Source organism: Haemaphysalis longicornis, unplaced genomic scaffold (genome assembly GCF_048455015.1).
Source record: "Haemaphysalis longicornis isolate Haplotype H1 unplaced genomic scaffold, Haemaphysalis longicornis Haplotype H1 scaffold_838, whole genome shotgun sequence".
NCBI classification, from domain to species: Eukaryota; Metazoa; Arthropoda; class Arachnida; order Ixodida; family Ixodidae; genus Haemaphysalis; species Haemaphysalis longicornis.
The window spans coordinates 10,523-37,691 of record NW_027526453.1 but is presented as its reverse complement, the minus strand read 5'-3'; the positions used below and the strand labels follow the sequence as shown (position 1 = coordinate 37,691).

At 51.0% G+C, this 27,169-nt stretch overlaps 1 protein-coding gene across 2 annotated transcripts; it reads right to left on the bottom strand.

The window, feature by feature from the left end:
* On the bottom strand, positions 1-24,237 carry LOC144150965 (cytochrome P450 2J1-like). Of its 2 annotated transcripts, none has more exons than XM_077682268.1 (7): positions 24,017-24,237; positions 22,704-23,077; positions 20,248-20,806; positions 18,359-18,558; positions 15,953-16,219; positions 5,282-5,467; positions 1-240 (listed from the first exon to the last, which is right to left on the bottom strand). In XM_077682268.1, the coding sequence occupies exons 2-7, from the start codon at positions 23,038-23,040 to the stop codon at positions 38-40; spliced, it is 1,752 nt and encodes a 583-aa protein (XP_077538394.1). In that variant the 5' UTR covers positions 23,041-23,077; positions 24,017-24,237; the 3' UTR covers positions 1-37. The 2 variants fall into 2 exon arrangements, with proteins under 2 accessions (XP_077538394.1, XP_077538395.1); XM_077682269.1 differs by lacking the exon at positions 24,017-24,237 and adding an exon at positions 23,574-23,786.
* Between the last annotated feature and the right edge of the window lie 2,932 nt (positions 24,238-27,169).

Sequence of the window (27,169 nt, the reverse complement as noted above, 5' to 3'; positions counted from 1 at the left end):
GAAAACGCATACGTAGAATATATTTTTCAACGGTATTTCACAAGGTTGTCGTGAGAACCCTGCGCTCGGAGATGAGGTGAAAGGGTTCCGCAAATCTGAGCGTGCCCTGCGCAGGGCGGAAGCCGAGGTCCTGCGCAGCAAATTCCTCCGGCACGCTGAAGCTGAACTTCTTCAGCAATTCCGTCACAAAGACGAACATCTCCGTCTTGGCCAGGGACTCGCCTATACATACGCGCTTCCCTGCGAAAAAAAAACAAAAACAAAAAACAAACGCAGATATAATACCACGTAGTTTTCAAATACTCCGAAATAATAGCAGGCTATTAGCAGCCGTTCACAATCTCACGGCTTGAAGAAAAACTTTCAAACACAAACATAGGCGTGCACACAGGGGTGGTGGGCAATGAGGCCATGGCTGCTCCGACCACTAGGGAAAGGCGCAAAATTAGTGATGACATTAAAAGAATACAACAGCTTTATTCATGATCCCTTGCAGCCCAGCTTGGCTTTAAACTTTCTGCTGACAAGACTTCGGCGGGACTGGCTCTGATCCACTGTTGTATGCCTGAAACACACCAATTCTCTCTTTTTATTGTTTTATTGAGAAGCTCGCAATGAACAGCACTCGTTCTCACCGTTCATAAAATTCTGTCTTAAAATATGAGATTTGTGTATGCAGAGTTAGCGCAGAACTCTACCGTACGACGAAGGTTCGAAGTTTGTAGAAAGTGACCTACAAAGAGTTGTTTCGCCCGGGCGATAAAACTCCTTCACGCGACACAGAGCAGTTACATAAGAACGCGAACGAATTCGTGAAGTGCAACTGAAGTTCTCGCGAAAGTATAGTACGGCCGTTCAGAGGGCGCACAGAGCGACGAAAGTGCACATTAAGGCCTGTCTTTTGAGATAAGTAACTAGGTGTTTTATTTAACAAGCAGCAAGTTCTATTTTCACACAGTCTTGTAACTGACAAATAAGTATTCGCTTGATGCACAGGTAATTTTCTAGGGGGTCGGATTGGGGGGTAGGGGAATTGAAGAGAATGGGACCACTTTCATGCGAGACCCTGCGCACACCTATACGAAGGGCAGCCTCAACACTCATCCCACTATTTTCTTTTGTGTAGGCATTCTCAGGCAATGCCCCCCCCCCCCCCCCCTTCACACACACACACACACACACACACACACACACCTTTATTTTTACTCTATCCTTAGGCGTTAAAGGGCATTTATAAAAGGCATTGTTTCTTTGAATAAAATGTCCTTTAACAGAGACCCAAGGCAAACATATCTAAAGGGGTGCGTGTGGAGTCGAGCCTCTGGGAAGAATTCTCACGCACTGTCTGACAACTTCCACTCAGAAGCTTCTACGTTTCTTTTCTGCTGTCTGGTATTTCTGAATTGCGGTGAGAACGCTCAGACTCTAGCGAACTTTGAGATCGAGTGCTGTCAGCAGAATATTTGGCCCCGCATCATCATCGTATCAATAACAGCAATAACCTATTTATGGCCACTGCAGGATGAAGGCCTCTCCAGTTGACTTCCAATTAATTCCCAAATTCATTTACTGCTTCACTGCTTTACTGTCCAAATTCATTCCTTGGTGCCAAATTTCCTCGTATCGTCCCTTAACCGAGTTATCGGTCTTCTCGTGTACTATTAGTGTCGCCCCTGGGTAGCCACTCCGCTACCCCGGTGGTTCGTTGATTTGAGCTAGGACGTCTTTCCCTGGGCTTCCACCCTGATCCGAGACGTTTCCTCCTATCATTCTTCGACAAGTCTTATCATTCTAACTTCAGTTTTATTTCGAGACACGTAGCAAGACCCCAAGTTTCTGCCCGATTAATCATCACCAGAAGTACGCATTAGCTTTATACTTTCCTTTTTAGTCAACTAAAGTTATAGGTAACTGTTAATTACTTCAGAGTACGAGTGAAGAAAAACAGCGCTAAAAAAACAGGACAAGAAAGGACACAGGACCACGGCGCCGTGGTCCTGTGTCCTTTCTTGTCCTGTCTTTTTAGCGCTGTTTTTCTTCACTCGTAATCATGAACCAACCAGCCCAAATGCGTACCTTATTGCAGTTTACTTCAGAGTGTTTCCGGGATTCTCCCCGGCCCATAGCACGTGTACGTCTGGCTGCCGTTCTCATGGTTTGGATTGTAAATGACAACTTGTCCGAAATACTTATATTCATCCACTGCTTCCAGTATCCATAAGCTTCCCGCATGTCTATTTGAAAGTATACTTGGTTCTTATCTACCTTATCTTATCTACCCTTACGAACCTTACACCCTAAGACAATCCTGCAGTGGTTCAGCTTCTTCCGGTTGGCTAATCTATGCAGCTAACAAAGAGCCATCGGGGAAGGGCGACGTCGAGCGCACGATTTGATTCAGTTTGGCCTGCGCTGAGGTACCACGCAATGCGAGCACGAGGTTCTGCAATGTGCAGTTCCGCAGCGCCGATCACGTAGCATTCGAGTCAGATGTTATGCGCGTTGCGATCGTTCGCAGAATTCCCTTTTTTGGCGGCGCAAATCCGTCACTCTAATGCGCTAAGGAGAAGCTGAACCACCGGATCGCACAAATGAGCATTGTGCATGCAGTTTCTGGAGCCTCCTTTCCAGGTTTTCTCGCGAACCACTGTACAAGACGCCACCAACTAACACCAAGAGGCTCAAGTATTCTTTATAATCAGCCGACTCCCCATAACACGAAGTCCACGGGGACCGAAAAAAAAAAATGAATTAACCGAACTTCAAACTAAACGACAAGCTCGATAACAGCATTGGGCCTCCTCGATCCACCAGTACTAGTCCCGGATGGTCCGCGGGCAGCCCGAGGACTGCGTTCGGACCGGAGGTCCCGCATGAATACATGGAAAAATCGAGCGCCGGATCGCGTCTCGGGCAGTCCGCGGACGATCCGGGACTGATAATCGAAGAGGCCCATTGTCATAGGTCGGCAGTATACGTCTCCCTTCGTAACTTCGTTAATCTCTTGACTTTCTTCGCCAAGTCGTGAGTATACGGCACGGGATTCCATCGCAGTGGAGACTTATCGCTAATTTCGAGGCCTGGAGTGTCCGCCACACGGCGCTGTGCGCACCAACGATGGTTGAGGGCCGCAAAAGAGAGACGCGTGCGCTGGCGCGTGTCTCGACCGGCGTGCAGCTTTATGAACTGTGCGCACGCCTCAGTTGCGACGGCGCCTAAATCAGCACAGAAGCATGACAGCGTGAAATTTTAAAACTTTATCAAACTGTATAAAACTTGAAATTTTTAAACTTTCTCAAGACAAGGTGGCCACCCCTATGCTCTTATTCAAAATTAAACTTCCAGTTAAGCGATATAACGGGCTTCAGCTTCGAATTATCGAGCAGCTTGTTCCATTACATTGCAAGTAAGATTGACGGGACCAGGACATCGCTTCATGTTAACCGAAAATCCCAATTAATCGAGCGTCGATTCGTATATCCCTGACTTCTCCAAATCAAGCTCCCAAAATGGCTTCTTTTCTGTAATTTCGACGTCTTGTAGGAGCTACGTAACATTGAGACATTTTGCAGCGAAAAGCTTCTAATGCCACTGGTCCGAAGGCGTGCAGTCTGCGCCTTGATGGCTGTGATAACTAAAACTTTCTTCTCTCAACAAGTGAATCCACGTATAACCGCATGTAGGTAATTTCAGTGAAATATCTTCGTGCCTGACGCCCTTCCTGGTAGGAAATGTTCCACTGTTATAATTGTGCCCTCACACATTCCTTGTACATGTCCACCAAAAGCCCTACGTCGGTCTTCTCAACCCTCTATTCTAAATGCTGCCATTAACCGAATCTAACGATTTTTCATTATCAAATGCCACGTAAAGAGGTCTATGAGTCTATGACACTTCACGGATTTTTCGATTACCAGGCTGACGGTATGAATGTGATCAATACTGTTGAGTTGCGTTTTCAAAACCCAGCCTGTCCCCCCCCCCCCCCTTCCTGTTGTGTAATATCTAAGAAACTCGATATAGATCAAGATCTACCATGCAACTTATGCGGTCGAATGCCTTGGTAAACACTTTGTATGCAACAGAGAGTACGAGGGTGGGGTTGAATTTCGTTGACATTAACTTTCCTACGATTCGAATTAGGTTGGCACTTTTCCAGGCTAATGGTATCTTTAGCGTCGTAGGGCGTCCTGAGAATAATTTTGCTAGCTTTCTATAGTGTAACATCGCTACCTTCCTTTAGTGAATCCGATGTTATTCCGTAGTCATCTGCGGCTTCGCCCTCTGTTCCCTTGATAGCCCTTCGACCTCATATTTTGCTGCTGCTGAAGCTTCGCCAACCAAAGTGCCTTCACCACTGATTCCTCATCTAAAGTATGCGTTTGTGCTGGATGTATTTCGGGGAAAAGGATGGCGCTGAGTGCGCATTCTTAAAAAAAAAATTGGTTGATTCCTCTGTCATACGAATTGCTAAAACACGAAAGTGAAATGTGCAGCGAAATCTGCAGCTTAGAATGATTTGAGGGTCGGCAGCTGTATTGTGGGTGTGCTTGGTGAGCGACGTCCTGCCGGCGGGTCGTTTCGGCAAAGGTGTACTGGTGTCATTTCCGTGACGGATATGACGTCAGCGAAATCTTGGCGTATACCGGCATGAAACCCTTTCGTGTTAAAATATAAAACCCGAAAGCGAACAACCCTAAGTATAACGCACTGTTTAGTACTGAAGGTTGCTTCCCCGCAAGAAGACCCTGTGTGCAGCGGTGCACCCTTTACAGGCTGCTTGCTTCGTTGTACTGGCGCCATTTCCGCGACGGATATGACGTCAGGGAAATCTTTGTGTATACCGGCATAAGACACTTTCGTGTTAAAATATAAACTCAAAAACGAACAACCCTAATTATAACGCATTCTTTAGTACTGAAGGTCGCTGTCTCACAAGAAGACCCTGTGTGCAGGGTTGTAACCTCTACAGGCTGCTTGCTTCGTTGTACTGGCGTCATTTCCGTGACGGATATGACGTCAGTAAAATCTTGGTGTATACCGGCATAAAGCACTTTCGTGTAAAAATTTAAAACCCGAAAACGAGCAACCCCAATTATAACGCACTCTTTAGTACTGAAGGTTGCTTCCCCGCAAGAAGACCCTGTGTGCAGGGGTGCACCCTTTACAGGCTGCTTGCTTCGTTGTACTGGCGTCATTTCAGCGACGGATATGACGTCAGTGAAATCTTGCTGTATCCGGGAATAAAACACTTTCGTATTTAAAAAACTGCGTATTTTACCTAGGCCAAAGGGCAGGAAGGCGTCCCGCTTGTCCGGCCTGCCATGTAGCTCCTCCGGCTGCAGGAAGCGCGTGGGGTCGAAGCGGTGCGGCTCCTGCCAGAAGCCCGGATCCCTGTGCGCCAGCCACAGGTTGGCCAGAACCCGGCAGCCGGACGGCACCCGAAAGCCGCACACGGTCGCCTCCTCTGCACGTCCACCGCAGATGCACACGCACGTTAGTTACGAGTCACACTCCACGACTTTCGGCGGGGACGATGCATTCAAGGAACTTGTTCGTGTTTAAATAGGGAAAACTTGAGTCGTGCTAAATTGGGTCGAACCAGGTTCGTCGGGGGGTAAGGACTGCTCATCATTCTTACGCGGATAGCCGCCATAGTAGGATTGAAACGAAAAAAAAAGACAAGCATACTCAACGTAGACACCGGACAATACGATTAAAATAAACAAGATATACTTGGGTAGCTCTAGGGGTTAGGTGTGGAGCAAAGGCAATCAAGGTTGACCTCGCATCAAACTTGCCAGGTCATGGGGGAAGAGATCAATATTCTGAAGCATGGTCTGCATGGAAGCGAAATGGCTCCACCGTAGCCCTGGCAGCGCCAATTACTAAAGCCCGTGGGGGCGTAACCACCTCCCGCTTTTAAATCCCTTGCTGTCAGAGGAAATGGTAGGGCGAATGCATGCCGGTGTCGCCTCCTGCAGCCCCAACAAGCACGCCAAAAAGGGCACGGAAGAGCCTCGCCAATGGACGCCATGACGGGTCGCCAGGTTCGGCCCCAGTGTCCCACGCACCCTTGGGAAGGAGGGCAGCTTCTCGTTGCCTGCGCGGTTCTTGCGGCCACGCGGATTCCTTTCGCGGGGCTCCCGGATGCGACGAACGATGCGATCGCTCGAGAAAGCCGCGTAGTGGCTCCCACCCTGGTCCTCCACCAGGCGACCAGTGCTGGCGTCCCGCCGCAGAGCATGGGGTTCAGCAAGTGGCGGCAACGATCGTGGTGCCACCCGGTGACGTTTGCGCTGCGGGGTGTCACAGCCCACTGGAAGCTCTCGCACCTCCTTGCCGGAGCACGCAGAGAGGCCGGCGTCCACTTCGGTAGATGCCTCCAGTAGGCCCCTAGCGTCTTGCAGAGACTTCAGCCTTGCTTTGAGGAGGCAGTTCTCTTTGGCACACTCCTCCTGCTCGAGCTCCAGCCCAGCAGTCGCTGGGGGGTCGCTGTTGTGTGTCTGAGTCTCAGTTTCACGCATACCCTGCAACCCGCGCCCGAGGAATGCAGTCTGGATCCACACATCCTGCCCATCTTCGTATTGCTCCGTCTCATCCGGGGCCGTGGCGTGCGAGCTCCTGCTCCTGTACGGGGTGGCACGGCCGCTCCAGAGACAGGCATTCTCCGCAGGCGCCGATACGGGGTCACCCTCCGCCGGTCCACGTTCACCCCGGAGATCGTTGCTGGAGAGGAACAGCGCCGCACTGGTGAAGGTGCTAGCAGGACGGCTGGGGAAGAGGCAGCCAAACTCGGGGTCCAGGTAGTTGAACTTGTAATCGCCCTTTGCCGCCTTGTAGAAGCCCCGGATGTGGGTCAGGCAGCCGGCCAGGATGCCAGAAAAAGCCCGCACGAGGGGTGCTTGTCGAGTGCTGAGCGGGTCCAGCAGTTGAGAGGGCCCCTTATCTTCCAGGAGCACCACGCGCCTTACGACGCCGTGCAAGTAGGCTTCAGTCGGCGCGTCCGCATGCTTGACCCCGAAGCGGTGTAACCCCGGAGCCACGTGGTAGACAAATGGGTGGTCACCCTCTTCCGCCTGGTAGAAGCCCCGGATGCGGGTGAGGCAGGCGACCAGGTTGCCGGAAGTAGCCCGCACGAGCGGCGCCTGCGGAAGGCTGGCTGGCTGAAGTCTTTCTTTCTTCGAGGGGCTCTTCTCATGCAAGAACATGGGCGCGTGCCTCAAGACGGCATCCATGGCGGCCTCTGTCAGCAGTTCGGCATCCTCGAATACTGAGAGGTCAGACTCCGGGCCCAGATAGTAGACGAACCTGTAGTCGCCCTCTCCCACTCGGTAGAAGCCCGGGTTGCGGGCGAGGCAGGCGGCCAGGCTGGCGGACGAAGCTCGCGCGAGCTGCGCCTGTAGAGGGCTGGGGGAGTGTGGCAGTTCCTCTTATTTGGAAGGGCCCTTCTTGTCCGGGTCCGGGAACATGCGCACGAGCCTCACGAAGCGCTTCGATTCGGCCTTCGTCGGCCCTTCCGCAGCCGCGAGAACTGGGATCTCAAGGCCCATAATCTCGACACCTGCCTGAGAGTCCACCTGTTCCTGAAGCGCGGGGTCTAAGTCGGGGGGGACTTGAATCCACGTTATTAGGCGCAGGGAGGCTTAGAATAGAGGAAGGCCGATTGCACAGCCAACTGGGCGCCAGCCGTGTTCTAGAATGATCTGGAACACGCAGCAGCAGCCTGTGCACGCGCAGTGACGCATCTAAGGTGATAGAACGTGCAGAAGACGATGACGAGCACGCGCATCCAACGTGGCAAAAAGTGCATGAAGAAGAAGAAGAAGAAGAAGCCGAGGAAGACGACGATGATGATTGTGGTGGCTGCAAAGGCGGATACCGACTCGACTACCGGTAGCGTGTTTCCAAACGCTTCGCTTCACAGATCACCCACGTGACATGTGTGATGTCACTGCGCGCGCTATTCTTTTGAGCGCCTGCTAATACGAGCTCGCCGTTGGGGCTCTGTGGCCTCGATGTTGAATACTGAGTGCTGGCGGCTCGGGTTCGAGCCCCAGCACCAGCACTCCTTGCTTAGTTTCTTTTATTGCTTTCCTAAATCTAATTTTTTACATGCGAAGCAGCTTATGGTCGATCCTGTTCCCTCCGACATTGTGTGGCGCCGTTGTGCGGCATCCACACCCCCACTGCGCATGCCTGGCCAGGCACCGCTGATGATGATTGTGGCAGGATGCCTCTAGGGATTGGCCAACAAAAGAATCCATCACGAGATAGCTTCGCGTTCAACCACTGCCGTCATCTTCCCGTAGGGGAACCCTGAGTACCACACCCCCACTGCGCATGCCTGGCCAGGCACCGCTGATGATAATTATGGCAGGATGCCCCTAGGGATTAGCCTACCAAAGAATCCATCACGAGATAGCTTCGCGTTCAACCACCGTCGTCATCTTCCCGTAGGGGAACCCTGAGTAGTATGCGAGGCATTGCTCATCTCCTCTCCGACGCTCCTCTCCGGCATTCCTCCTCTCCTCTCCGAAGCTCCTCTCCTCTCCGGGATTGCGCAATGAATGGCAACACCTGCGGCTCCGCACGCGATAACGCGAAGCAGCTTAGGGTTAGAGACGCGGCGGTAGCCGCTGCATACTCCGCTGGGGGCGCCACTGTAGCTCCGCGGTATAAATAGAGTTTTAGCAGTCCGCCCGTTCCGTCCCGTACGTAGCTAGCGTGTTTGCCGGGACCCGTCTGGGCACTTGCACATTCGTCACGGTAGGGGTATTAGTTCCGCGTGCCTGCCTTCGCCATGTCCGCGCCTCCTCGCCCTTCCTCCTCGCCCTTCCGCGCGCGCAAGCGCAGACCGGTCCCGGTCAAGCCGGAAACAACGTAGCGAACGGAACGGAATGAAGCGCGCGCGCGCTCCCCTCATTCTCCTCCCGCAACACTGAGATCGAACTGAAAACTAATGGGAACTTGAGTAGACCCCGTAGCTGCTTCGCATACTACTCAGGGTTCCCCTACGGGAAGATGGTGAATTTTTTTGCCTAAAATCAAATATACGCGTTGTTTTTGTTAATAATCATGATTTGGTATGTTTTAGGTCGCTTTAGATTTGGGGCGCAGCCAATGACAACGTTAAATTACCGTTCTCCATCGCGCGAACGGACATGTCACGTGGGTGCTCTGTGCAGAGAAGCGTTTGGAAATACGCCTACCGGTATTGGGGAATAGGAAGTTTGCGTGGTTATTAGGTGAATCCCATTTATCCCAGTGGCCTGAGCCACATAGTACCTTAACCACAATCTTCCCCTCCTCATCCCGAAGCCCCAATTATGGTCTGCGCCTGGTTTGTTTGAAATGTTCGAAATAAACATTTCAGACAAATAAATAAAATTACGCCCACCTCCCCTCGCGGGAACCCTGGTGTGATGCGACGCTGAAGGGGGTTCCATTGGCGTCGCATCAAGCAATCGTCGGGTACGGCAAGAGAGCAAGCGCAAGCGCAAACGCGGACGACCGCCGACTGAGAGACCGGCCGGAGCGCGGCACTCCGCTTCTATGCGCAGCGCGCCCGAAGGAGAGGAGATCGCGGGAGAGAGAGTACTGCACATGCGCACAGTGCGCAACCGCGCGCAGCGCGACCGCAGATGTTGGGAGAGAGTGTTCGCTATCGGAGAGAGGAAGGAGGCGAGCGGAGGAGAGACGCAGCTGTGCGGACGCGGACGACGGACGCACGCAGGACAGGGCCGCCGGCAAGAGATGCTCCTCTCAGCGTCGCATCTAAAAAAAGGTTCGACCACCATTCCAATTGAGATGCGAAGACTGACGAAAGAGCTGAGCTGGCGGGCTTCACTAGCATGATGACAGCCCCAAAACCATGACGCGTACACACGCCCGAGCAGCGCGCGCCAACCACAGCCAGCGCGTCGGCTTCGTCACGGGAGCCCCGACGTCGGCTGTTTGGGGCAAGTAGCAGATGATGTCATGTCGGTCCGCTCTGGGCTTTCTCGTGCGGGCGAAGATTAAAATGGGTTTTAAATATGTTTCGCTGAACGGTTGCGGTTGAAACTTTGCTGGGAGATATCTCCTGATAAAAATGAAGCGTTTTACATAGTTATCTCAGACTTGAAATTTCGTGTCAGTACTCCTTTAAGAGAAAGATGGTTAAATAGTGAAGCTTCCCCCGCGCAAGCTGGGTCATATCAAAGTCCACAATCCACCTTGCTATGGCGCAAAATCCAAACTGCGAAAGCGCGAAGCCAAAATCCACTCCGACTCAGCCAAAATACAAAGCCAACGACCACGCTACGAAGCCAAAAAATTGGCCGCGTATCTGCTCCTTTCGTTGCAAATGTCGTCAAAAGACGATAGTCTTTATCGGCTATTGCGAAGTGAATGCCTCCTTTCGCTTTGCCGCTCACCTCTCATGTTGTTCCTCTTGCATCGCGCTCCTCCCAAGGTAAAGACGCCAAAGGTTTGCTTAAATCATTTTAAATTTCCCGCTTTATACTGCTCCAAACCGGGTGTCTCGATGCGAACGCTGCTGTACGGCGGAGACGCGCGTTAATCGAGGCGCCCTACTTCAACGTTTATAGAACCGCGTTTCCCTACTCCACGTGCGTTGCAAGCAGAACGTGGAACCTATCTAGTGGAACCTTGCGTAACTGTTGCCGGTTGATTTCTTAAAATGGCGCCAGAAGCTATATTGGCGCGGGTGACAGCAGGCGACTGCAGAATGAATTCTTTTTCTGCAGTTGATGAAGTATTTAATTTCGCAAAAGCAAGCATGTTTGATTTTTTTATAAAGGAACACTGCAAATATCACTTCTGTATTGATTTGCTGTCTCATATTTGCGTAATGTCTTGTTCTTCTTCAACAATGTTGACAAGTATGAACCTTACACCGGACATAGACGGGTAGATTTAGCTGTGACTATATAAGACTAATGGGCAGGCATTGTTTTGCTTTGGCCGGGTGGCTGAATCGAGTCACAGACAGACAGACGGACAGACATACAGACATACAGACAGACCAAAATTTCTGGGTTTAAGGAGCCCAAGAAAGACTATCGTCTTTAAAAAAAAAAAAATGCTCTGCGCCCCGAACGGGGCGATAGCAAAATTGAATAGAAGCCGGTTTCATAACGTAAGGGATCCAGTTTCTGTTTCGACCACAAGAAGCGTTTTCTAAAGACGATATTTTTTCTTGGGCTACTTGAACGAGAAAATTTTGGTCTGTCTGTCTGTCACTCGATTCAGCAACCTGGCCAAAGCGAAAGAAAAGCTGCGCAACAGTCTCATATACCCACAGCCAAATCTAAACGCCCAAGTCCGGTGGCAATGTTCATACCTGTCATTATCGTTGAACAAACAAAACATTACGCAAATGTGAGGCAGCAAATCAATACACGAGAGATATTTTCCGTGTTCCTGTATGGATGCTTGATTTTTGCGATAGAAAATGACATACTATGTCCACTGCAGAAAAGAAAAAAATTACTCCGTCGCCTGCTGTCGACCGCGCCACTATAGCATCTGGCGGCATTTTAAGAAATTAAACGGCAACAGTTACGAAAGGTTGTACTAGATATAGTTCCGCGTTACGCTTGGAACGTACGTGAAGCAAGGAAATGTGGTTCTATAAACGTTGAAGTGTAGGGCGCCTCGATTCACGTGCGACTCCGCCGTATGGCAGCGCTGGCATAGAGGCACCCGACCTGGAGCAGTAAAACGCGGTAAATGTAAATTGACTTGAGCAAACCTCTAGCGTCTTTACCTTAGGAGGATGCGACGGGAGAAGAACATCATATGAGGTGAGCGGGAAAGCGAAGGGAGGCATTTACTTGGCAAATGTCGACGAAATGCTATTGTCTTTGCGTTGACATGTCGACATTTGCAACGAAAAGAGCAGATACACGGCCAATTTTTTTCTTTCAGCCGAAATGCTTTTGAACAAATATTTTGCCAATGCTAGCTTAACCCCAGAGACATTCCGTAAATAGTACGCCCCATCCCTGCCGCCTCGATGTCCCTTCTGCGCCTGCCTCACACCCGCCAATCTCCAGCACCTAATTTGGCACTGTCCAAAATTTACGCGTTACAGAAGCTTCAACCCTCCTCCAAATGCCTCCTCCTCATACATCGACCCTCGAACACTGGAACTCTCCACGCGCACTACTCTCTAGAAAGCGGTCTAGCGCGAGCAGTTTAGAGCCGTGGGCCTGCTCTCCTCACCCCACGTGGCCTCTTCCGCCTTCGTAAGGAGCCAACCAGCTTCAACTTGAACGGCTTATTTTCGAGAGGTCCCAAGTTACGAACATCCCACCCTCTACTCCCGCTTCCCCCACTTGACCTAGCGTCTTGCTGATGTAATAAAGGCTTTCTCCTCCTCTTCCTCCAATTGGTTGCGCATGTTATTGTTCCCCGCGCTGCTAACTCCGCACCCGTCGGGCCTTTGGGATGGCCCAGTGGTTAAGTTGACGGTTTCACGCTGTAAAGGTGCCGGTTTGATTGCCGGGACGTCCCTAACCACATTTTTCTCTTGAGACGCGCACTCCCAACACATGCTCGTGGGCCCCTTGCCTCATCGCCACTTTCCCAGCATGTTCCCCCTCTCCACTTTCTGTTAGCTATCCGCACGGACAGAGATTGAGCTCAAACAGCTCCTCTGTTAAAAGGAGAACGCAAGATCAGATGGCGTGAAGCACGCACACGCACATAACGAGCAACACGAAGCGCAACCGGGTCATGCATGCGTCAAGCGGATGAACAAGTCTGGTGTGCCCAGTGCGCTTACACGTGTGCGTACAAACAGCAACACCAGCCTACTTAAAGGTACTGACCAAGGCACGTCAGCCAGTGGATGAGGATTAACCAATTCATTAATTGCGATAACCGAATGTAATTTAGTCCTTCATAAGTTCAGCGTGCTTCACAGCAAAGTGTGGTATTGGGCTAGTTGGTGATTCATCTTAACAATACAGCGCAACAGAAACAAAGACTTAAATCATATATGCATCTGTTTTGAAAGTAATGTTTCCGGCACATTTGATATAGATTACATATCGTGTCGAATTGCTTCATCGTAGGTGTGTGCATGCGTGTTTGTGTTAATATGCCTTGTTTCTGTAATAAAAATTCGGTTGGAAGTCAGCGCTCGTCCTGTGTGCCTCGCTTAAGTCTTTGTTTCTGTTGCGCTGTATTGTCAAGGTGCTTCACAGACTGACTGCAGCCTCGGATTGTGAAACTTTCAAATTTAATTTCTTTCTGCAGCGACAAGTTTCGCGAACTGAGCACGTACGTGTCACGTGTTCAGGCCAGGAAAAAATGCAAACACACAACAAAAAAGAATACAAGCCGTGCGAAATCTAAATACGGAAGCCGACTTCGTATGCAAAACAGCCCGCCGTTGCCATTGTCTGTCTCCCCCTCACATGTCTCCGGCCTCGAGTCCCTCTAGACACGCGAGGGTAGTGGAAACTGGCACGGAATAGGTAATTAGGCGCCCAGCAGCGCGGCCTCTTCTGCGTAATTCTCCTTTCCGCGAAATATGAGACGGGAGCCAAGCCGACCTCGAATCGTCCGAGTCCATGCAACAAGCACGATGGTGGCTCGCGGTGAACCGACGCAGCGGTGCGTCTCGAATGGGGGGGCTATGTGCTAATGAACGCGGAGATATTTGCAAAATAAAGAATAAACAACAAAGGGAAAGCCACCACGGCGTTGCAAACATCTCATGCAGCGTTTAAAAAAGTGGTGGTATAAGGAGGGAGGGGGGAGGGGAAGGGGTTGTCTAAAGAAGCTTTACCGCCGTATAGGCCCGGTCTGTCGACGAAAGATAATTGTTGCCGCGAAGAATGGTTCCATACTTAGCGTGTTCGGACATTCACAGCTGCTTTCAGAAGAACCACCGGATTAAGCGGAAAGTTTTGCACTCATAAACAACTTGGATTGGCCACTAACTTAGCAAGGTAACGAGCAGATATATGTAGTTTCCTCTTATTATGGCCTTCATCTATCGGGACTCTAGAACTATACTACCCATCTCATTGGAGTGTGGCTAGCAACAACAAAGCCGACAGAGCTGCTGCCTCCGCGCATTTCAGCACAGTTATCATTGCAGTGCCTTTCACAAGGCGAGACGGAGCGACTCTGGAGTCATCAGTTGCCAAGAGCTCTCAGCGATTGTTGTGGACTGACCCCAATAACACCTACCTGCCGTTGCACACAACAGACCCATAGTGCCGATTGCGGATGCCAAGCGGTCTGTGGAAGCGAGATGAAGCTGCTCTGCATCGCACCAGGCTTAATGTGGCCTACACTAAGCGTTTTCTTTTTAAACTTCGCCAGCCTTCCTCACCTCTGTACCAGGCCTGTACAGTTTGCGAGGGCCTTAAACATTCTTTGCGCATGTCCTCGCTACGAACTTGAGCGTACCACAGCTAAGCTTTCTCTAAGGATCACGCACTTCCCCCCGTCATTTTGCGTGTCGCTTTGCACCCTTGTTACAGTGCTCTCCCCATGGATTATTGTTCGTGTGGGCCCCCCGAAGCGACGGCCCCAACCCGAGAACACATGCATTTGCATGGCGCTACCGCGTCGTTTCAAAACGACGGCCTCTCGTTTTAGAGAAATGGGCCCCAAGTCCTGCTGAGTAATATGATACCTTTTCATGCAAGATTGCACCAGAACACGGGCAGCAGTTGAAAAGTAAGCACCCTTTGCACAAGAAGAAGAAGAAGAAGAAGGAAGAAGAAGAAGAAGAAGAAGAAGAAGAAGAAGAAGAAGAAGAAGGTTGGCGTTTAATGGCGGAAGGTCAGCTAGGGCAAAAAGCACCACGAGAGCCCTTTGCGCAAGAGAAGCGGTGTTTATATATAGCAGCATAACGTCTTGGAATGTAATTGCACTGGCGTTTTCCCTTCGTGTTCCCTTTAGCTTACCAGCGTTACTCATAACTGCCTTTTTTTTTTCGGTGCGATTTTGAAACGAAAGAAAAATGGGCCGGTACGGAGAACAGTTTCCAATTCTATATATTTGGGTTACCGACGAACAATATACGCCCAATTTATCTCTGAAGAGCTCATTTATTACCTTATGTCGTAAATATTTTTCTGATTCATCAGGGATATCTTGAATTCCAAAAACGATTATGTTTGCATCCCTAACTCTGTCATCCAAGGTAACAAGCTTCTCAAATTGCCGATTTACAATCTGTTGAACGTTGGTTACAGCTGAACCAAGAACTTTAATATCTTCCAATCTAGCTTTTATTTCCTTCGTGTTGGCTTCAAAGTTAGTCAGACGGGCACCTAGTGCTAATACCTCCCTTTCTGTCCGCTCACGATGGGTCCTAATTTATTCAATATCGAATCTAATTTCTTTGGGAACATCCAAAACAGACTGAAACATTTCATTTGACGAAGGCCCGGGGTTGAGTTAAATGACACCACAAAGGTAAAGTTTACACACGCACAAACAATCATAAAAGCATTTCACGAAAGCGTTGGGAAGAAAAGCTAGCCTGAAACTGTTGCTGCTGCTGCTTATGATGATGGCGAGGATGATGAAGATGATGATGATATTGTGAGGCTGTGTGGCAGTGGTGGCGGCCAAACTGAAGCCAACAGAAGGCACTATGTGGTGAGCCCTATCCAAATCTAAGCGGGTGGATTACGAGATTATACGGTTTCAACAAGGATTTTAAGTACCACCAGGAGGTGTGGTCGGACCAGGTTGGGAGGTGAGGCGCTGTTTGGTGAATATCGCGCGTGGCTAAGCGTTTGAACCTGACCGTCTGCAATGGGCAACCGACGGATGAACCCGCATCCGGAACAGAGGGTTGACAAATCGAAGATTCAGATCAGCAATGGCTTCACCACGTGTTTGTAGCGTGGCTCTGTTTCCGAGTGATGCAGTTAAGCCGCCGTGGGAGAGGAGAGAAACTCCTTCTGCTCACCGAGGTTGGTCCTGAACGGGGCGACCATGTGGACGCTGGCTAAGCGCGCGGCCTCAAGCAGGCAGGCCTCGGTGAAGGGCAGGTTGTCCCTGCTGAACACCGAGCCCAGCTGGTCGGGAGAGCCCAGCACGGAGTCCATCTCCTGCTGGCAGCGCTCCTGGGCCTCCGGATGCCGCGCCAACAGCTTCAGCGTCCAGCACAGCTGGGCCACGCTGCTCGCGGTGCCCGACACCAGCAGGTCCACGCAGATGGTCTTCAGCCTGGGGACTGAATAGACGTGAGAGCGGGTGTACTTCAGATTTGGAGGAACCTGCAACACTTTACTTTCCCTTCATCTCAATGAAATTCTAGTTCCACTACACGGCGCCGCGGGCTTCGGAAAGAAGAGCTCGACAAAGCTTCCGAGCGCTATGTGGCAGCATGCATTTAGAACAATGTGATCACAGAATCTTGATTGCAAGACGAAAGAGAAACAAATTCACATAAGAGAGGCGTAAGCAGGGTTTCATTATGGGGGAGGGCAAAAATGAAAAGGAGGGGGGAGGCTTGAAATAAGGAAAAAGTTGTGGGAATCGTGGAAACCCGCGATCCCGACTCGGTATGCGGTCTGTGCTCCGAGACCCGCGTGGCCCTTCGACGACGACGCGGCTTGTGCAATAGAGTGGCAACTATGGCGGGGTTCGCTTGCGCCCCGGGAGGTGGCGCCACCACCGCTTCGGCGCGCTTAGGAGCAGCTTAGGAGCGGGGAGCTGGAGAGTCATTACCCTCCCTGTTCTGTGTCATTACGGAGGCGAGAGGGAAACGTCTGCTGCGGCGCTGAGCGGCGGCGGCGGCCGGCCGCTCGGAGCGGGGACATCACGGCGTGACGGCGTGCGGCGGTGGAGCGACCCGGCTCTTCCCTTCAAGCCTGGACCGACCATCATCCACCGGTAGCGCCGAGGTCGAACGACTCCGGCCGCTCTAGCAATGCGGGACCCTTCGACGACCTAGAACAGGGGAGCGCTAGGGTGGTTTTGGGAAGAAACCCCCTCGGGGGCTGGCGTCGGTTGCCTTTGTCTCTTGGCTGCCTCTCACGCCGTTGCCACGGCGGCCGCGTACGGAGGACAATCCGAGTCAGACCTACACCCCAAAGTACAAAAAGAATAATAAAATCAAGAAAAAACAAACAAGCCTAAACAAGAAAATATTTCAGTAAAATTCCCCGCATTTCCCCGAGGGGAAGAATGTGAAAGTGCGAATGCAGGAGTTGAATTTGCGCGGTTCGGTAATGTTCGCGAAAGAGAGATCACACACACACACACAACTACAAAGAAAGAAAGATGCATTTATTCACAGACACCTATTTGTGTTGTCGTTGTACTTGATTGCTAGAGCGGATCTCAGCTTTGAAATTTCGTGTCAGTACTCCTTTAAGCGGGTGCATTAGCCCTTCTCACGCCCGATTCCTGGCCAATCCCCCACGTGGGTATGTGCCATGCACAGACACCTATTTGTGTTGTCGTTGTACTTGATTGCTAGAGCGGATCTCAGCTTTGAAATTTCGTGTCAGTACTCCTTTAAGCGGGTGCATTAGCCCTTCTCACGCCCGATTCCTGGCCAATCCCCCACGTGGGTATGTGCCATGTCAGCGGCCAGGCAGCGCGCGCCCATCTCCCCCCGTTTCCAAGGAAGACGAGGAGCGCGCGCACCCGCAGCTGTTGCTATGTGGACGGAGGGCGGTCACCGGAATTCAGGGTCGCTTATAAAGTGCATTCGCACTTAAAAAGTTTCCGAATGACGCTGTGCTCTACGTAACCGTTTGAATGATTTATTTTTCTCCCAGTGATTTCCTTGGCAATCAAGAGCATACACTGAAGCCGCATTTACTTGGGCGTACCTTATACGACACAAAAGAAATTACAGGTTGGCCTTATTTTATGACAGGCAAAGTTAGTGGCCTCGTGCACGCAATCCCTTCCCCCCCCCCCCCCCCCCCGTGTGTGAGCTTGTGGTAAGGTGGTAAAGAATCACATTCACAGCAAACCAGTACGTTTGCTTTGGAATCTAGAGGGATGTACAGAACATTCCCGTTGTCACCGCGGCAGGGGGAATAAGTGTGCAAGTCTCCGCCGATCAAACGGTATACCAGAAACGGAATGCAAATGCCCTAAATGCTTCAAAGACGCCGGAAACGAAATGGCGCGAACGAGACCACGAGACCGGCTTTCACAAGACATTAGCGAACAAGCACCGTTAAGGGCGAGCAATTTCAGACTAAGGAAGTGATGACGGTAATTCGCGCTTAACGATCGTTTGTCAGGGTTGACCAACCAGCTCGAACCCGCACGTTCTCCAAGTTCCGTGACATTAGCGAGTCGTGTAATTAGCCAAGCCACATGCTGGATGGATACGGTCGGACAGGCGTACTGGTGAAGGTGCTGGTGTGCAGCGTCCCTTCCTCCATGGCGCGTCGTCGCTCGTCCAGGTAGACGTCCATGTAGTCCCTGAGCTGCGAGTCGTCCAGGCTGGGCTCGTGCTCGGCCACCAGCCGTTCCAGCAGCTCGTCCAGCTCGCGCTTCAGGCGCTGCAGCTCCTGGAAGCCCGGCTGCAGCTCCACGGGGGAGGCGCTGCACGATGCACGCGGTGTCATCCATCACGATTGAGTTACGCATTCGTATACTTATATACAATGCACTAAAACCTTGTTAGAGCGAAATCGCTTCATTACAAGTCTCGCCTTATTCGAAGTGTTTTATGGTCCCAACCATAGTGCGCGGAAAGCAGATCACCCTATCTTTTAAGGAGTTACCGCTTAAAACGAAGTCGCGTTTGTCCCCAGGGCTTCAATATAGCGAGGGTTTACTGCATGCGTGCATACATACGTATGTATGTATGTATGTATGTATGTATGTATGTATGTATGTATGTATGTATGTATGTATGTATGTATGTATGTATGTATGTATGTATGTATGTATGTATGTATGTATGTATGCATGCATGTACGGATGTATGTATGTACATATGTATATGCGTACGGATATATATATGTACGTATGTATGTACATAATGTATTTATGTACATGTATGTAATACATACATACATACATACATACATACATACATACATACATACATACATACATACATACATACATACACGCATACATCCGTACGTACATACATACATACATACATACATACATACATGGTCGGCTTAATCTATGGTGCGGGAAAGGGAGTCTGCATTTTGGCTGAGGGGCCGAAGTTTTGAACAGCGTCTTCCAAAAAGCATGTCCTTATTTTGGAAGACGTGTCCTTCCGAAGTATAGGTATTAGAAATATCTTGCCTGGGTGCGCCCTCGTTGTTTACACGCTGAGAAATTTCGCCCTATTTAGTTCTTGGCTATCCACCGGTTGGTGGGTGCGAACACGATGTGGGGGTCTGTATATAGTTAAGTCTTGGAGTGGTCGGCGTACAAAACGCACTTACTGGACGAGGGCATTCAAGGTGCGTGAAACGCCAAGTCGTACATCCCCTCACGGGTATTCCCCAACTTTCAGCGAAGTACCCACCTGACGTCTTGAAATAGACCTTAGCTGGCATGAACAGGCGAGAACATCTCTCCTACGGCAGTGCCATGATGGCAAATCAGAAATAGAAATCTTCAGACGAAATAAAAGGGAAGCTCACAACGAGGCGAAATGCCACAAATTAACCCGCACGAATCACGCCTTCCAGACTGAAAAATACCTTTGGTTGTATCAGCACGGAATGACAGAATTTGAAGGATGGAGGTGCGCCGACAAGAAAAAAATTCCCCCGCATTTCCCCGAGGGGGAGAATGTGAAAGTGCGAATGCACGGTTGTCGGCCCGCTTGCGGCGCTTGCGCTCGGCCCCGCAGCCCACCGCCTCGCCGCCTTCTCTTCCATCTCTTCCATCGGGTTTGTAGTATCACGTGTACACCACACAGTTATCAAGCCGCTATAACGCCGCTGAGTCGCCAACGCACGCCGCTGACGACGTAGTTTGAATGCGTTAAAGATATAAGGCGCGTCACTAACACTGATATCAGCGTCGCGTCCGTGGCTTGGTCGGTAGAGCGTCGCGCTGCGGCCGCAAAGTCCTCGGATCGAAACCTGGCGCCGGATGCTGTTTCTTTTTTAAATATAGAGGAGCACTGCGGACGCCGCCGCCGCCGCCGCCGGCGGTGGATGGTTTGGGGTCGCTTATAAAGTGCATTCGCACTTAAAATCACAAAAATGACAGCGAATACCGCAAATGAGGTCGCCGCCAACGTTCAGAGGAACTTACCGCGTCCACAGCTGCGGCAAGACGTCATTATTGAGCAAGGGCGTCAGCCTCGTGACGATGCGGATCAAGCGAGCCAGGTCGCTTTCCTCCTCAGGTTCCACCGAACTCGATGCTTGGTCCTCTTCTGCCGCAGGGTCGTCTGAAGACGAAATATCGTCTGCTTGCGAAGTATCGCCCGCCTGTAATGTATCGCCTGCTGGCGAAGTGTCGTCTGCTTGCGTAGTATCGTCTGCTGTCGAAGTGTCGTCTGCCAGGGGTGCACAGTCGTTGCTTCCAGGACGCTCGTCTTCAGCTTTGTTCTCACAGCTACAGACGTACTTTTTAGAGTCGAAGTCGACATCGAACAAGAGGCCGGCCATGGTCGAGACGACGGCCTCGAAGAGGAGCGGCTCCGGGTCGAAGGGCTGGCCCCCTTGGGCCACGACGCGTCCCACCAGCCTGTGGGCCGCCTCCTGGACCCGGTCGAGGACGCTCAGCTTGCCGAAGCAGAAGTCGCGCAGCGTGTGCAGCACGAAACGCCGGTGCTCCGTCCACTCGTGGCCCTCGCTCTCCGAGATACCTGCGCCGAGGGGAAAAGCGGCCACGCGCCGCGGTATTGGTCAATAAATAGTCTGAAGCAGTTGTCACGCAAGCGTGTACAGAGACGTGATCGGCAACGTAGCTTGTACTGAAACAGAAACTCAGCCAAGATTGCCACCTCAAGGCTGAAACTGACCCAGATAAATACGCTTGAATCTGTCTAACCAAAGTTGCACCGTCATATGAAATGTGGAGTCTTTTCAAAATTTTCTAGGCCATGCCAAAACGGCAATCTCCACAAGAAACTCTGAGAGCAAGCTTACCTCTCGAGCAAGGCTGGATCATCTTATGTTAGGAAGCTGGAGGAAACGCTTGTCTAAAATATTCTGGTCGCTGTTGAACATTAAGCTTTTGCTTTGAATTATTTGTGGCCCATAGACCGAAGGTACGGCCTAAAAAATTTCGACAAAGACTGTACGTAGTTCACTGATGGCGCTCTTTGAACTTGGCTGTGAGCGGGCACTGTGAACAGGAAACGAAGTTTACAGGCGCCCTGTGAAAGAACTTGCAACTCTTACATAGAAGCAGAATGTGAGGGGACAACAGTAGGACCGACACGCATCCTATGCTACAGGTTTTCTAAAAGTGCGTGTGTTCCCGCACTGTTCGGCAGAGCAACTCTGTTGCAAGAGTGCAGTGCACCCGGCCTATCCTGAGTGTCTTCTGATATTAGGCGAGTGCGTAAGAGCCTAGCAGGATACTCTCAAGATACCTATTTGCTTTTGCTGTACGCAAGGCCCTGTACCACAATATGTCAGCGAGGGCTTGTAAAATGTATTCCTCCAGGCTGTCATCCTCCTCCGCGTCTTTCTCCTGGTTATCATCCATCCTCGAACGTCTCCTGTCGCTGTCCCAAAATGTGTCGACTGCCCGTTCCTGGTGGGTGCTGTCTATAGCACATCTGATGTGCCCATACAAAAACACCCTTGTCGACCATACTACGCATGCGCACCCCACCGGAACGCACGTGCACCGTCAGGGGTCGCGGCGACGCGGACGCAATCACGTACAAATCAGGTACTCGAAGGAACCCACTGGATGTTCAAAAGCCACGATAAAATATGAGAGTGTCGTTCAATGTCCACTGTTATGATTTCATCCGGTAAAAATGCAAATACATCCTCGAACACTACCACCTCGGACACCGCACCTTACCCCCGCCCCACGACAAGTTGACTAAGGAAGAAGCCACCATCTACCGCCGCCTTCAAACCAACACATACCCGTACGGTATCCTCCTCCACGCCTTCCACCCAACCTCCTACTCCGCCACCTGCAAGTTCTGTCTCCAGCCGCACACACTCTACCACATGATACGGGCGTGCTCCTCACCCGATCCCCTCCCCCAAACATGGGCAGTGGGAAGGCATGCTAGCCAGCCAGAACCCCGGCGATCAGCGTCGGCTGGTCGAAAGGGCCCGCCAGGCAGCGACCGCCTAGGAACTTCTGGTCTGAGAAGACACCCCCTTGCTGAGACTCCAGAATTCAGATACAAATAGAGTTTATTCCTCCTCCTCCTTGAGACGTAGTCCACGGTTTCTGACCCCGAATTATGAACTGAAATATAAGAACGCCTGGCGTTACAAGGTACAGCACTTTCAAGCTCTCATTCAGCCAACAGGTTCTTGCCACCGCAGCAATTATTACTGCGCCAGCAGCCCTATCATCTCGCAAAAATCCGGTGGCATTGTGTTTATGAAGCGCGGGCGAAAGGCAGAGTTACACGATGTTAAAGGTAGTGGAATGGGGGCGGAATGGAGTGGAGGTGGATCAAGATATAGACCGTGAACCGAATTCAGTTCACCAACAGAACTCTGTAACACAACCGGAATCGCACTGCTTGCGCAGGTTTAGAAATTCTTAAGGTTGTACATTACCTTGGTGGTCCAAGAGAAAGCCCATCGCCGTGGAATCTCGAGGTCTTCCTACGAAGCAGTCCCCCAGCTTGACGTAAGCTTCGCGGATGGCCGAGTAAGAGCCTAAGTGCACGTAGTCCTTGCCCAGCAGACGGAACATAAACACGGGGCCGTACTCCTCCGCGAGAGCGTCCAGCTGTTCCAGGGGCTTAAGGCCCAAAGAGTAGCCAATGAGGGGTAGCCCCTGCGGTCCGGGAGGCAGGTCGGAGTCTCCATGCCTCGGCTGCCGGGATCTGTCCAGCAGCCAACGGAACACGAGCAAGGCAGCGCCAGAGGCGGCTACCAGCAGTAGCCACATGAAAGCCACGTTTCCTTGAGTGCGCTACACGGGTAACCTGCAAGCGAGTGCGCCAATAAAGTGTGACATCGTGAGGTTGATGAGGTTTTGCATTGTTATTGAACGAAATATTTAAAAAAAAAAAAACGTTGCGTACAATTGTAGACAAAGGCGGGATTTAGGTCTACCGGAAGGTGAATAGCCTTTCGCGTGCTGAGGATTGAACACAACGCGGTTCTGCTCACAAAGTGATGCCAAAACGACTCTCTAGAGCAGGATGTCAGCTCGGAAATAGAATCGTGCCAGTTAAAATCCACCAAACTGACAGCTGTCTTTCTACATGCTGTAAGTAGCCTGCCCCAAATGAAAGCGTCACTTATACTTGCGACACTAACTGTTTTTTCTTCATTCTTTGAAGACAAAAATTTAGGGAAGTTTGAGTCTCTGCGCTGTTCGGCCACCAGTAGTCTCAACCTTAAAAGCAAAAAACAATGTTCAAATTAAGCGGGCTGATCACTCCCGCGGTACGGGATTACCTCAACACGTGCACATACCTTACGCGCTGATGCAACGGAAGTCGTTGTCGACGCCTGTGCCCCTATGACGTCACTCTCAAACTCTCGAGAAATAAACGTTTGTTTCTATGCTGCTTTCTGGCAAGCTTTTCGAGGCAACGTGACGCCATAGGCGCCTTCTATAAACCGGTGAGCCATTTTCCAAGAGACACGTCATCGACTGCCCAGCTACAAACCCTCATGTCTTGGCCCGCGTTCAAGCACAGCGAACTGCGGGCTCCCTCAATGCGCCAGCCGGTTGGACAGATAACTTATCTGATAGCAACTGAATTTGAGGAATCTAGCCTATGTGAGTGGTTCCGTTCGCTAAATGCGACGAAAATTTGAGCGTCCGCAGGCAAGAATCCACAATTCGAAGCGAGGCACTCAACGCGCATACTATGTAACAGGACGTGCGCACCGCCCTCGATCATATCACTGACCTGAGACGACGTGTCGACGGCGCGAGCTCGTGCATCAAGGAGGGATAATCCGTCTGGCCACAACAAACCACGCGACAGCCCTGCCCCAGCCGCGTTGCAAGCTCACAAACACGGCACGCGAACCCTCTCTGCGCCCTCGGCGCTCAAAAAAAGAACCCTCGCCGGGCCCATGGTGCGGCAAAAACTGCCAGCAGGCTTCAGAGGCGCGTTGACGACGTCGCGTTCGTGACGTCTTGTGCTTCCTCACGGGAGGTCCCTCTCGCCCACAGGGGTTTGAACCTCTCTCTCTCTCTCTCTCGCCCGCACTCCAGGCATAGCTTTGCTATTTTTTTCTCGCGGTGAATGCGCACACAAGAGCAGCCGCTGTCAAGACTCCTAAGCAGTGGCTCGAAGCAGGGCCTCGTGTTTCTGTTTGGCGTCCGCGACGAGTGTAGCAGACGCCGGCAACCGGTCGTCTGCTGGCTCTGTTCCAAAATGGCCCAGAAGGCGCGACTTTCCGGCCTTCCGGACTTGGCGGTGCGGGGCACGGCGCTCGTGAAGCCAAGCGAAATGCAAAAGGTCGCCGCGTCTTCGGTATTTTTCTCGCGCTAAAGCGTGGACGAGCTGTTTAGAAATAGAAGAGTGGCGGAAGGCGCTCTGCTAGGCGGAGCCGTAAATCAAGCCCCGTTGTTCAAGAGCCGTGCTACGTGGCTTGTCGTTGGAAGCAAATGATTCCTGGACCTCGCTCCTCTCTCCAGCGTGATTAGTTAGACGGTTAGTGTTCCCGTCAGCTGAATCTCCGTGTCACGATGGATGATTTCGTCCCGCAAAACTGACCGCTGCGAGCTTCGCGCATTTATCACTCCCCGAATGAGTTTAGTTTTCCTTTAACGCCTGTATAGCGCGCGGCGTTCACCATATACCTTGGATTTCATCTATACCGGGAATACAAATGGACCTAGACAGCTTTACTTGTTACGCGCCTTACGCGGCTGGCCCAGCATGACGAGTGACAGGGGTATATATTACAACACTTACGTCACTGAAAGAAAGTGTTCTTGCCAGTATGCCCTTTTCACGAAGGAGAGGATAGTACAGTCGAAGTAAAATTTATAGAAGGCTGATGCTATACGTACGACGTCGTGCAATCGTATACCTGAATGGCTATACGCAAGACTTCGTTATTTTCACCCGCCGCCATGGCTCAGTGGCTAATGCGTTGTGCTGCTGAGCACAAGGTCGCGGGTTCGATTCCCGGCCACGGAGGCCCATTTTCTGATGGAGGCGAAAAGAAACACGCCGGTGTGTGCGAGATTTCGGCGCGCGTTAAAGATCCCCAGGTGGTCAAATTAATCCGGAGCCCTCCACTACGGCGCGCCTCATCGCGTGCGTTGCGTCGGCGAGTTAAACCCTACAATCAATCAACTTCGTTATTTTCAAACATATAAACAGTGTTTTTATGCAGGCTGTGTCGACAGTGGCCTAAAAGATACCTCCCCATTGAAGCCTCTCAGAATACCGTATATAAGTTTATTAAACTGGGTGATTGCTTGAAGAAGGGAGTTCCCGGAGCGCACAGCAGTACTTCAGCTATACGCCTCGAGCTTCGCGATCGCTGCGCCGCCTGCCGCCGCTTCTCCGCGGCGTTGACGGGATTTGCGCTGCGTGACTGATAGGGGCTCGTGCAGTGTTTTGGTTCTATTTCGCTTCTTTTCGCCTTTCCGCGCACTAAAAAAAACTTGTTATGGTGACGACTATAGGCAAAGAGTACGTTTAGGTCACTTAAAAAGCAGCTGCGTCTTCGTAGAGTACGCGATCGCCTGCGAGAGCTACCCGGGGACGCGGTTCTGCGCGCTTCGTCGCCGCTGTCTGGGCGTCGGCGACGGCAGCAACATATCACCCATGTCACCTCCAAAACATCAGGCACAAATGAATTCTACTGATGCCTCGTTTAGCCCTGATACTGGCACAATGAGAGGTTGGCTTCATTTTGCAGCGTGGACAACGAATGCGGCTTCGTTTCGCATATATACGCCGCAGAAAAATATGTTTCGGGGATGTGATTACCCAATCCCGGACAATAACTTGTGCCTTTTATAAGAATATAAACCATGCGAAAACGTAAAGTATGTTTCAAGCCTGTGCGTCGTTAAATATATGCCCACACACGCCATATAGCAAGAACCAAGGAAATGAAACCACAGAAAAATAAATGCTGTGCCAATGCGGAATTTAGAAACATAATAGCTGTAACGGAAATAAAAAAAAAAAAAACAGTGCAGCTTCTGGCATGCTAAAGACGTTCGTCTAGGTTTCACTAGACCAACTATACGCGATATGCACCGCTATATCGCTAGAAATCGGGGGGGGGGGGGGGGGTGGGGGAGGGGGACGCCGTGTACAAATGCGGAGCGGAATCAAGCAATGAACGTTTTAGTAATTACACACACACAGATCTCGCGTTCACTTTCCTTTTGTTTTTCTACTTCAACGAAGAGCTGATCGTACGGCGGACGCATTTTTGGAAGTATACAGGGTAGGCTGTTCAACAAGCGATGAAATGTGTCGTTGGAAGAGTGTGGTATGTGATAAGGCCCTGCGATTTCAGTTTCTGGTTTATTCTGCAGGCTTCCTGTGCCATTTGACGATATTTCGAAGAAGCATTTAGTCGCGGACGCGGATTATATTGTAAGCCCGTCTCCGCGCTGCTCGCAGAGGATATATGTACCAGATGAAGGTCTGCGGGCGCGCACCTCACGACAAGACGACTCTGTCGTGTGCTGATCCCCGAGTATAATTATGCATTGTCCATCGTACTTTTGTTGAATATTTGCGAAATTAACACAGACTGGCTTGTAAATGGTGGTGATCAATATCTGAGGTATAATATTGGCAACGTAACTGGTGTGCTGTCAGGTATGAGTGCTCCGCTGATTATGTAAGCGCACAAAACCGATTTAAATCGTAGTGTATAGCCGTAGCATGAACATCTGAGGAACCGGTGGTTACGGAGACACAGATAGTAAATTCAGGTCAGTGTAACTACAATCGGCTCCATCATACGCCGATTCCGCGACGCTGGCCTGTGACATACACCTGGCGCTTATACAGACCGAAAATACCACACTAAGATCGCGTCGGAAACATTTACACTCTCGTAAACACACCCCATTT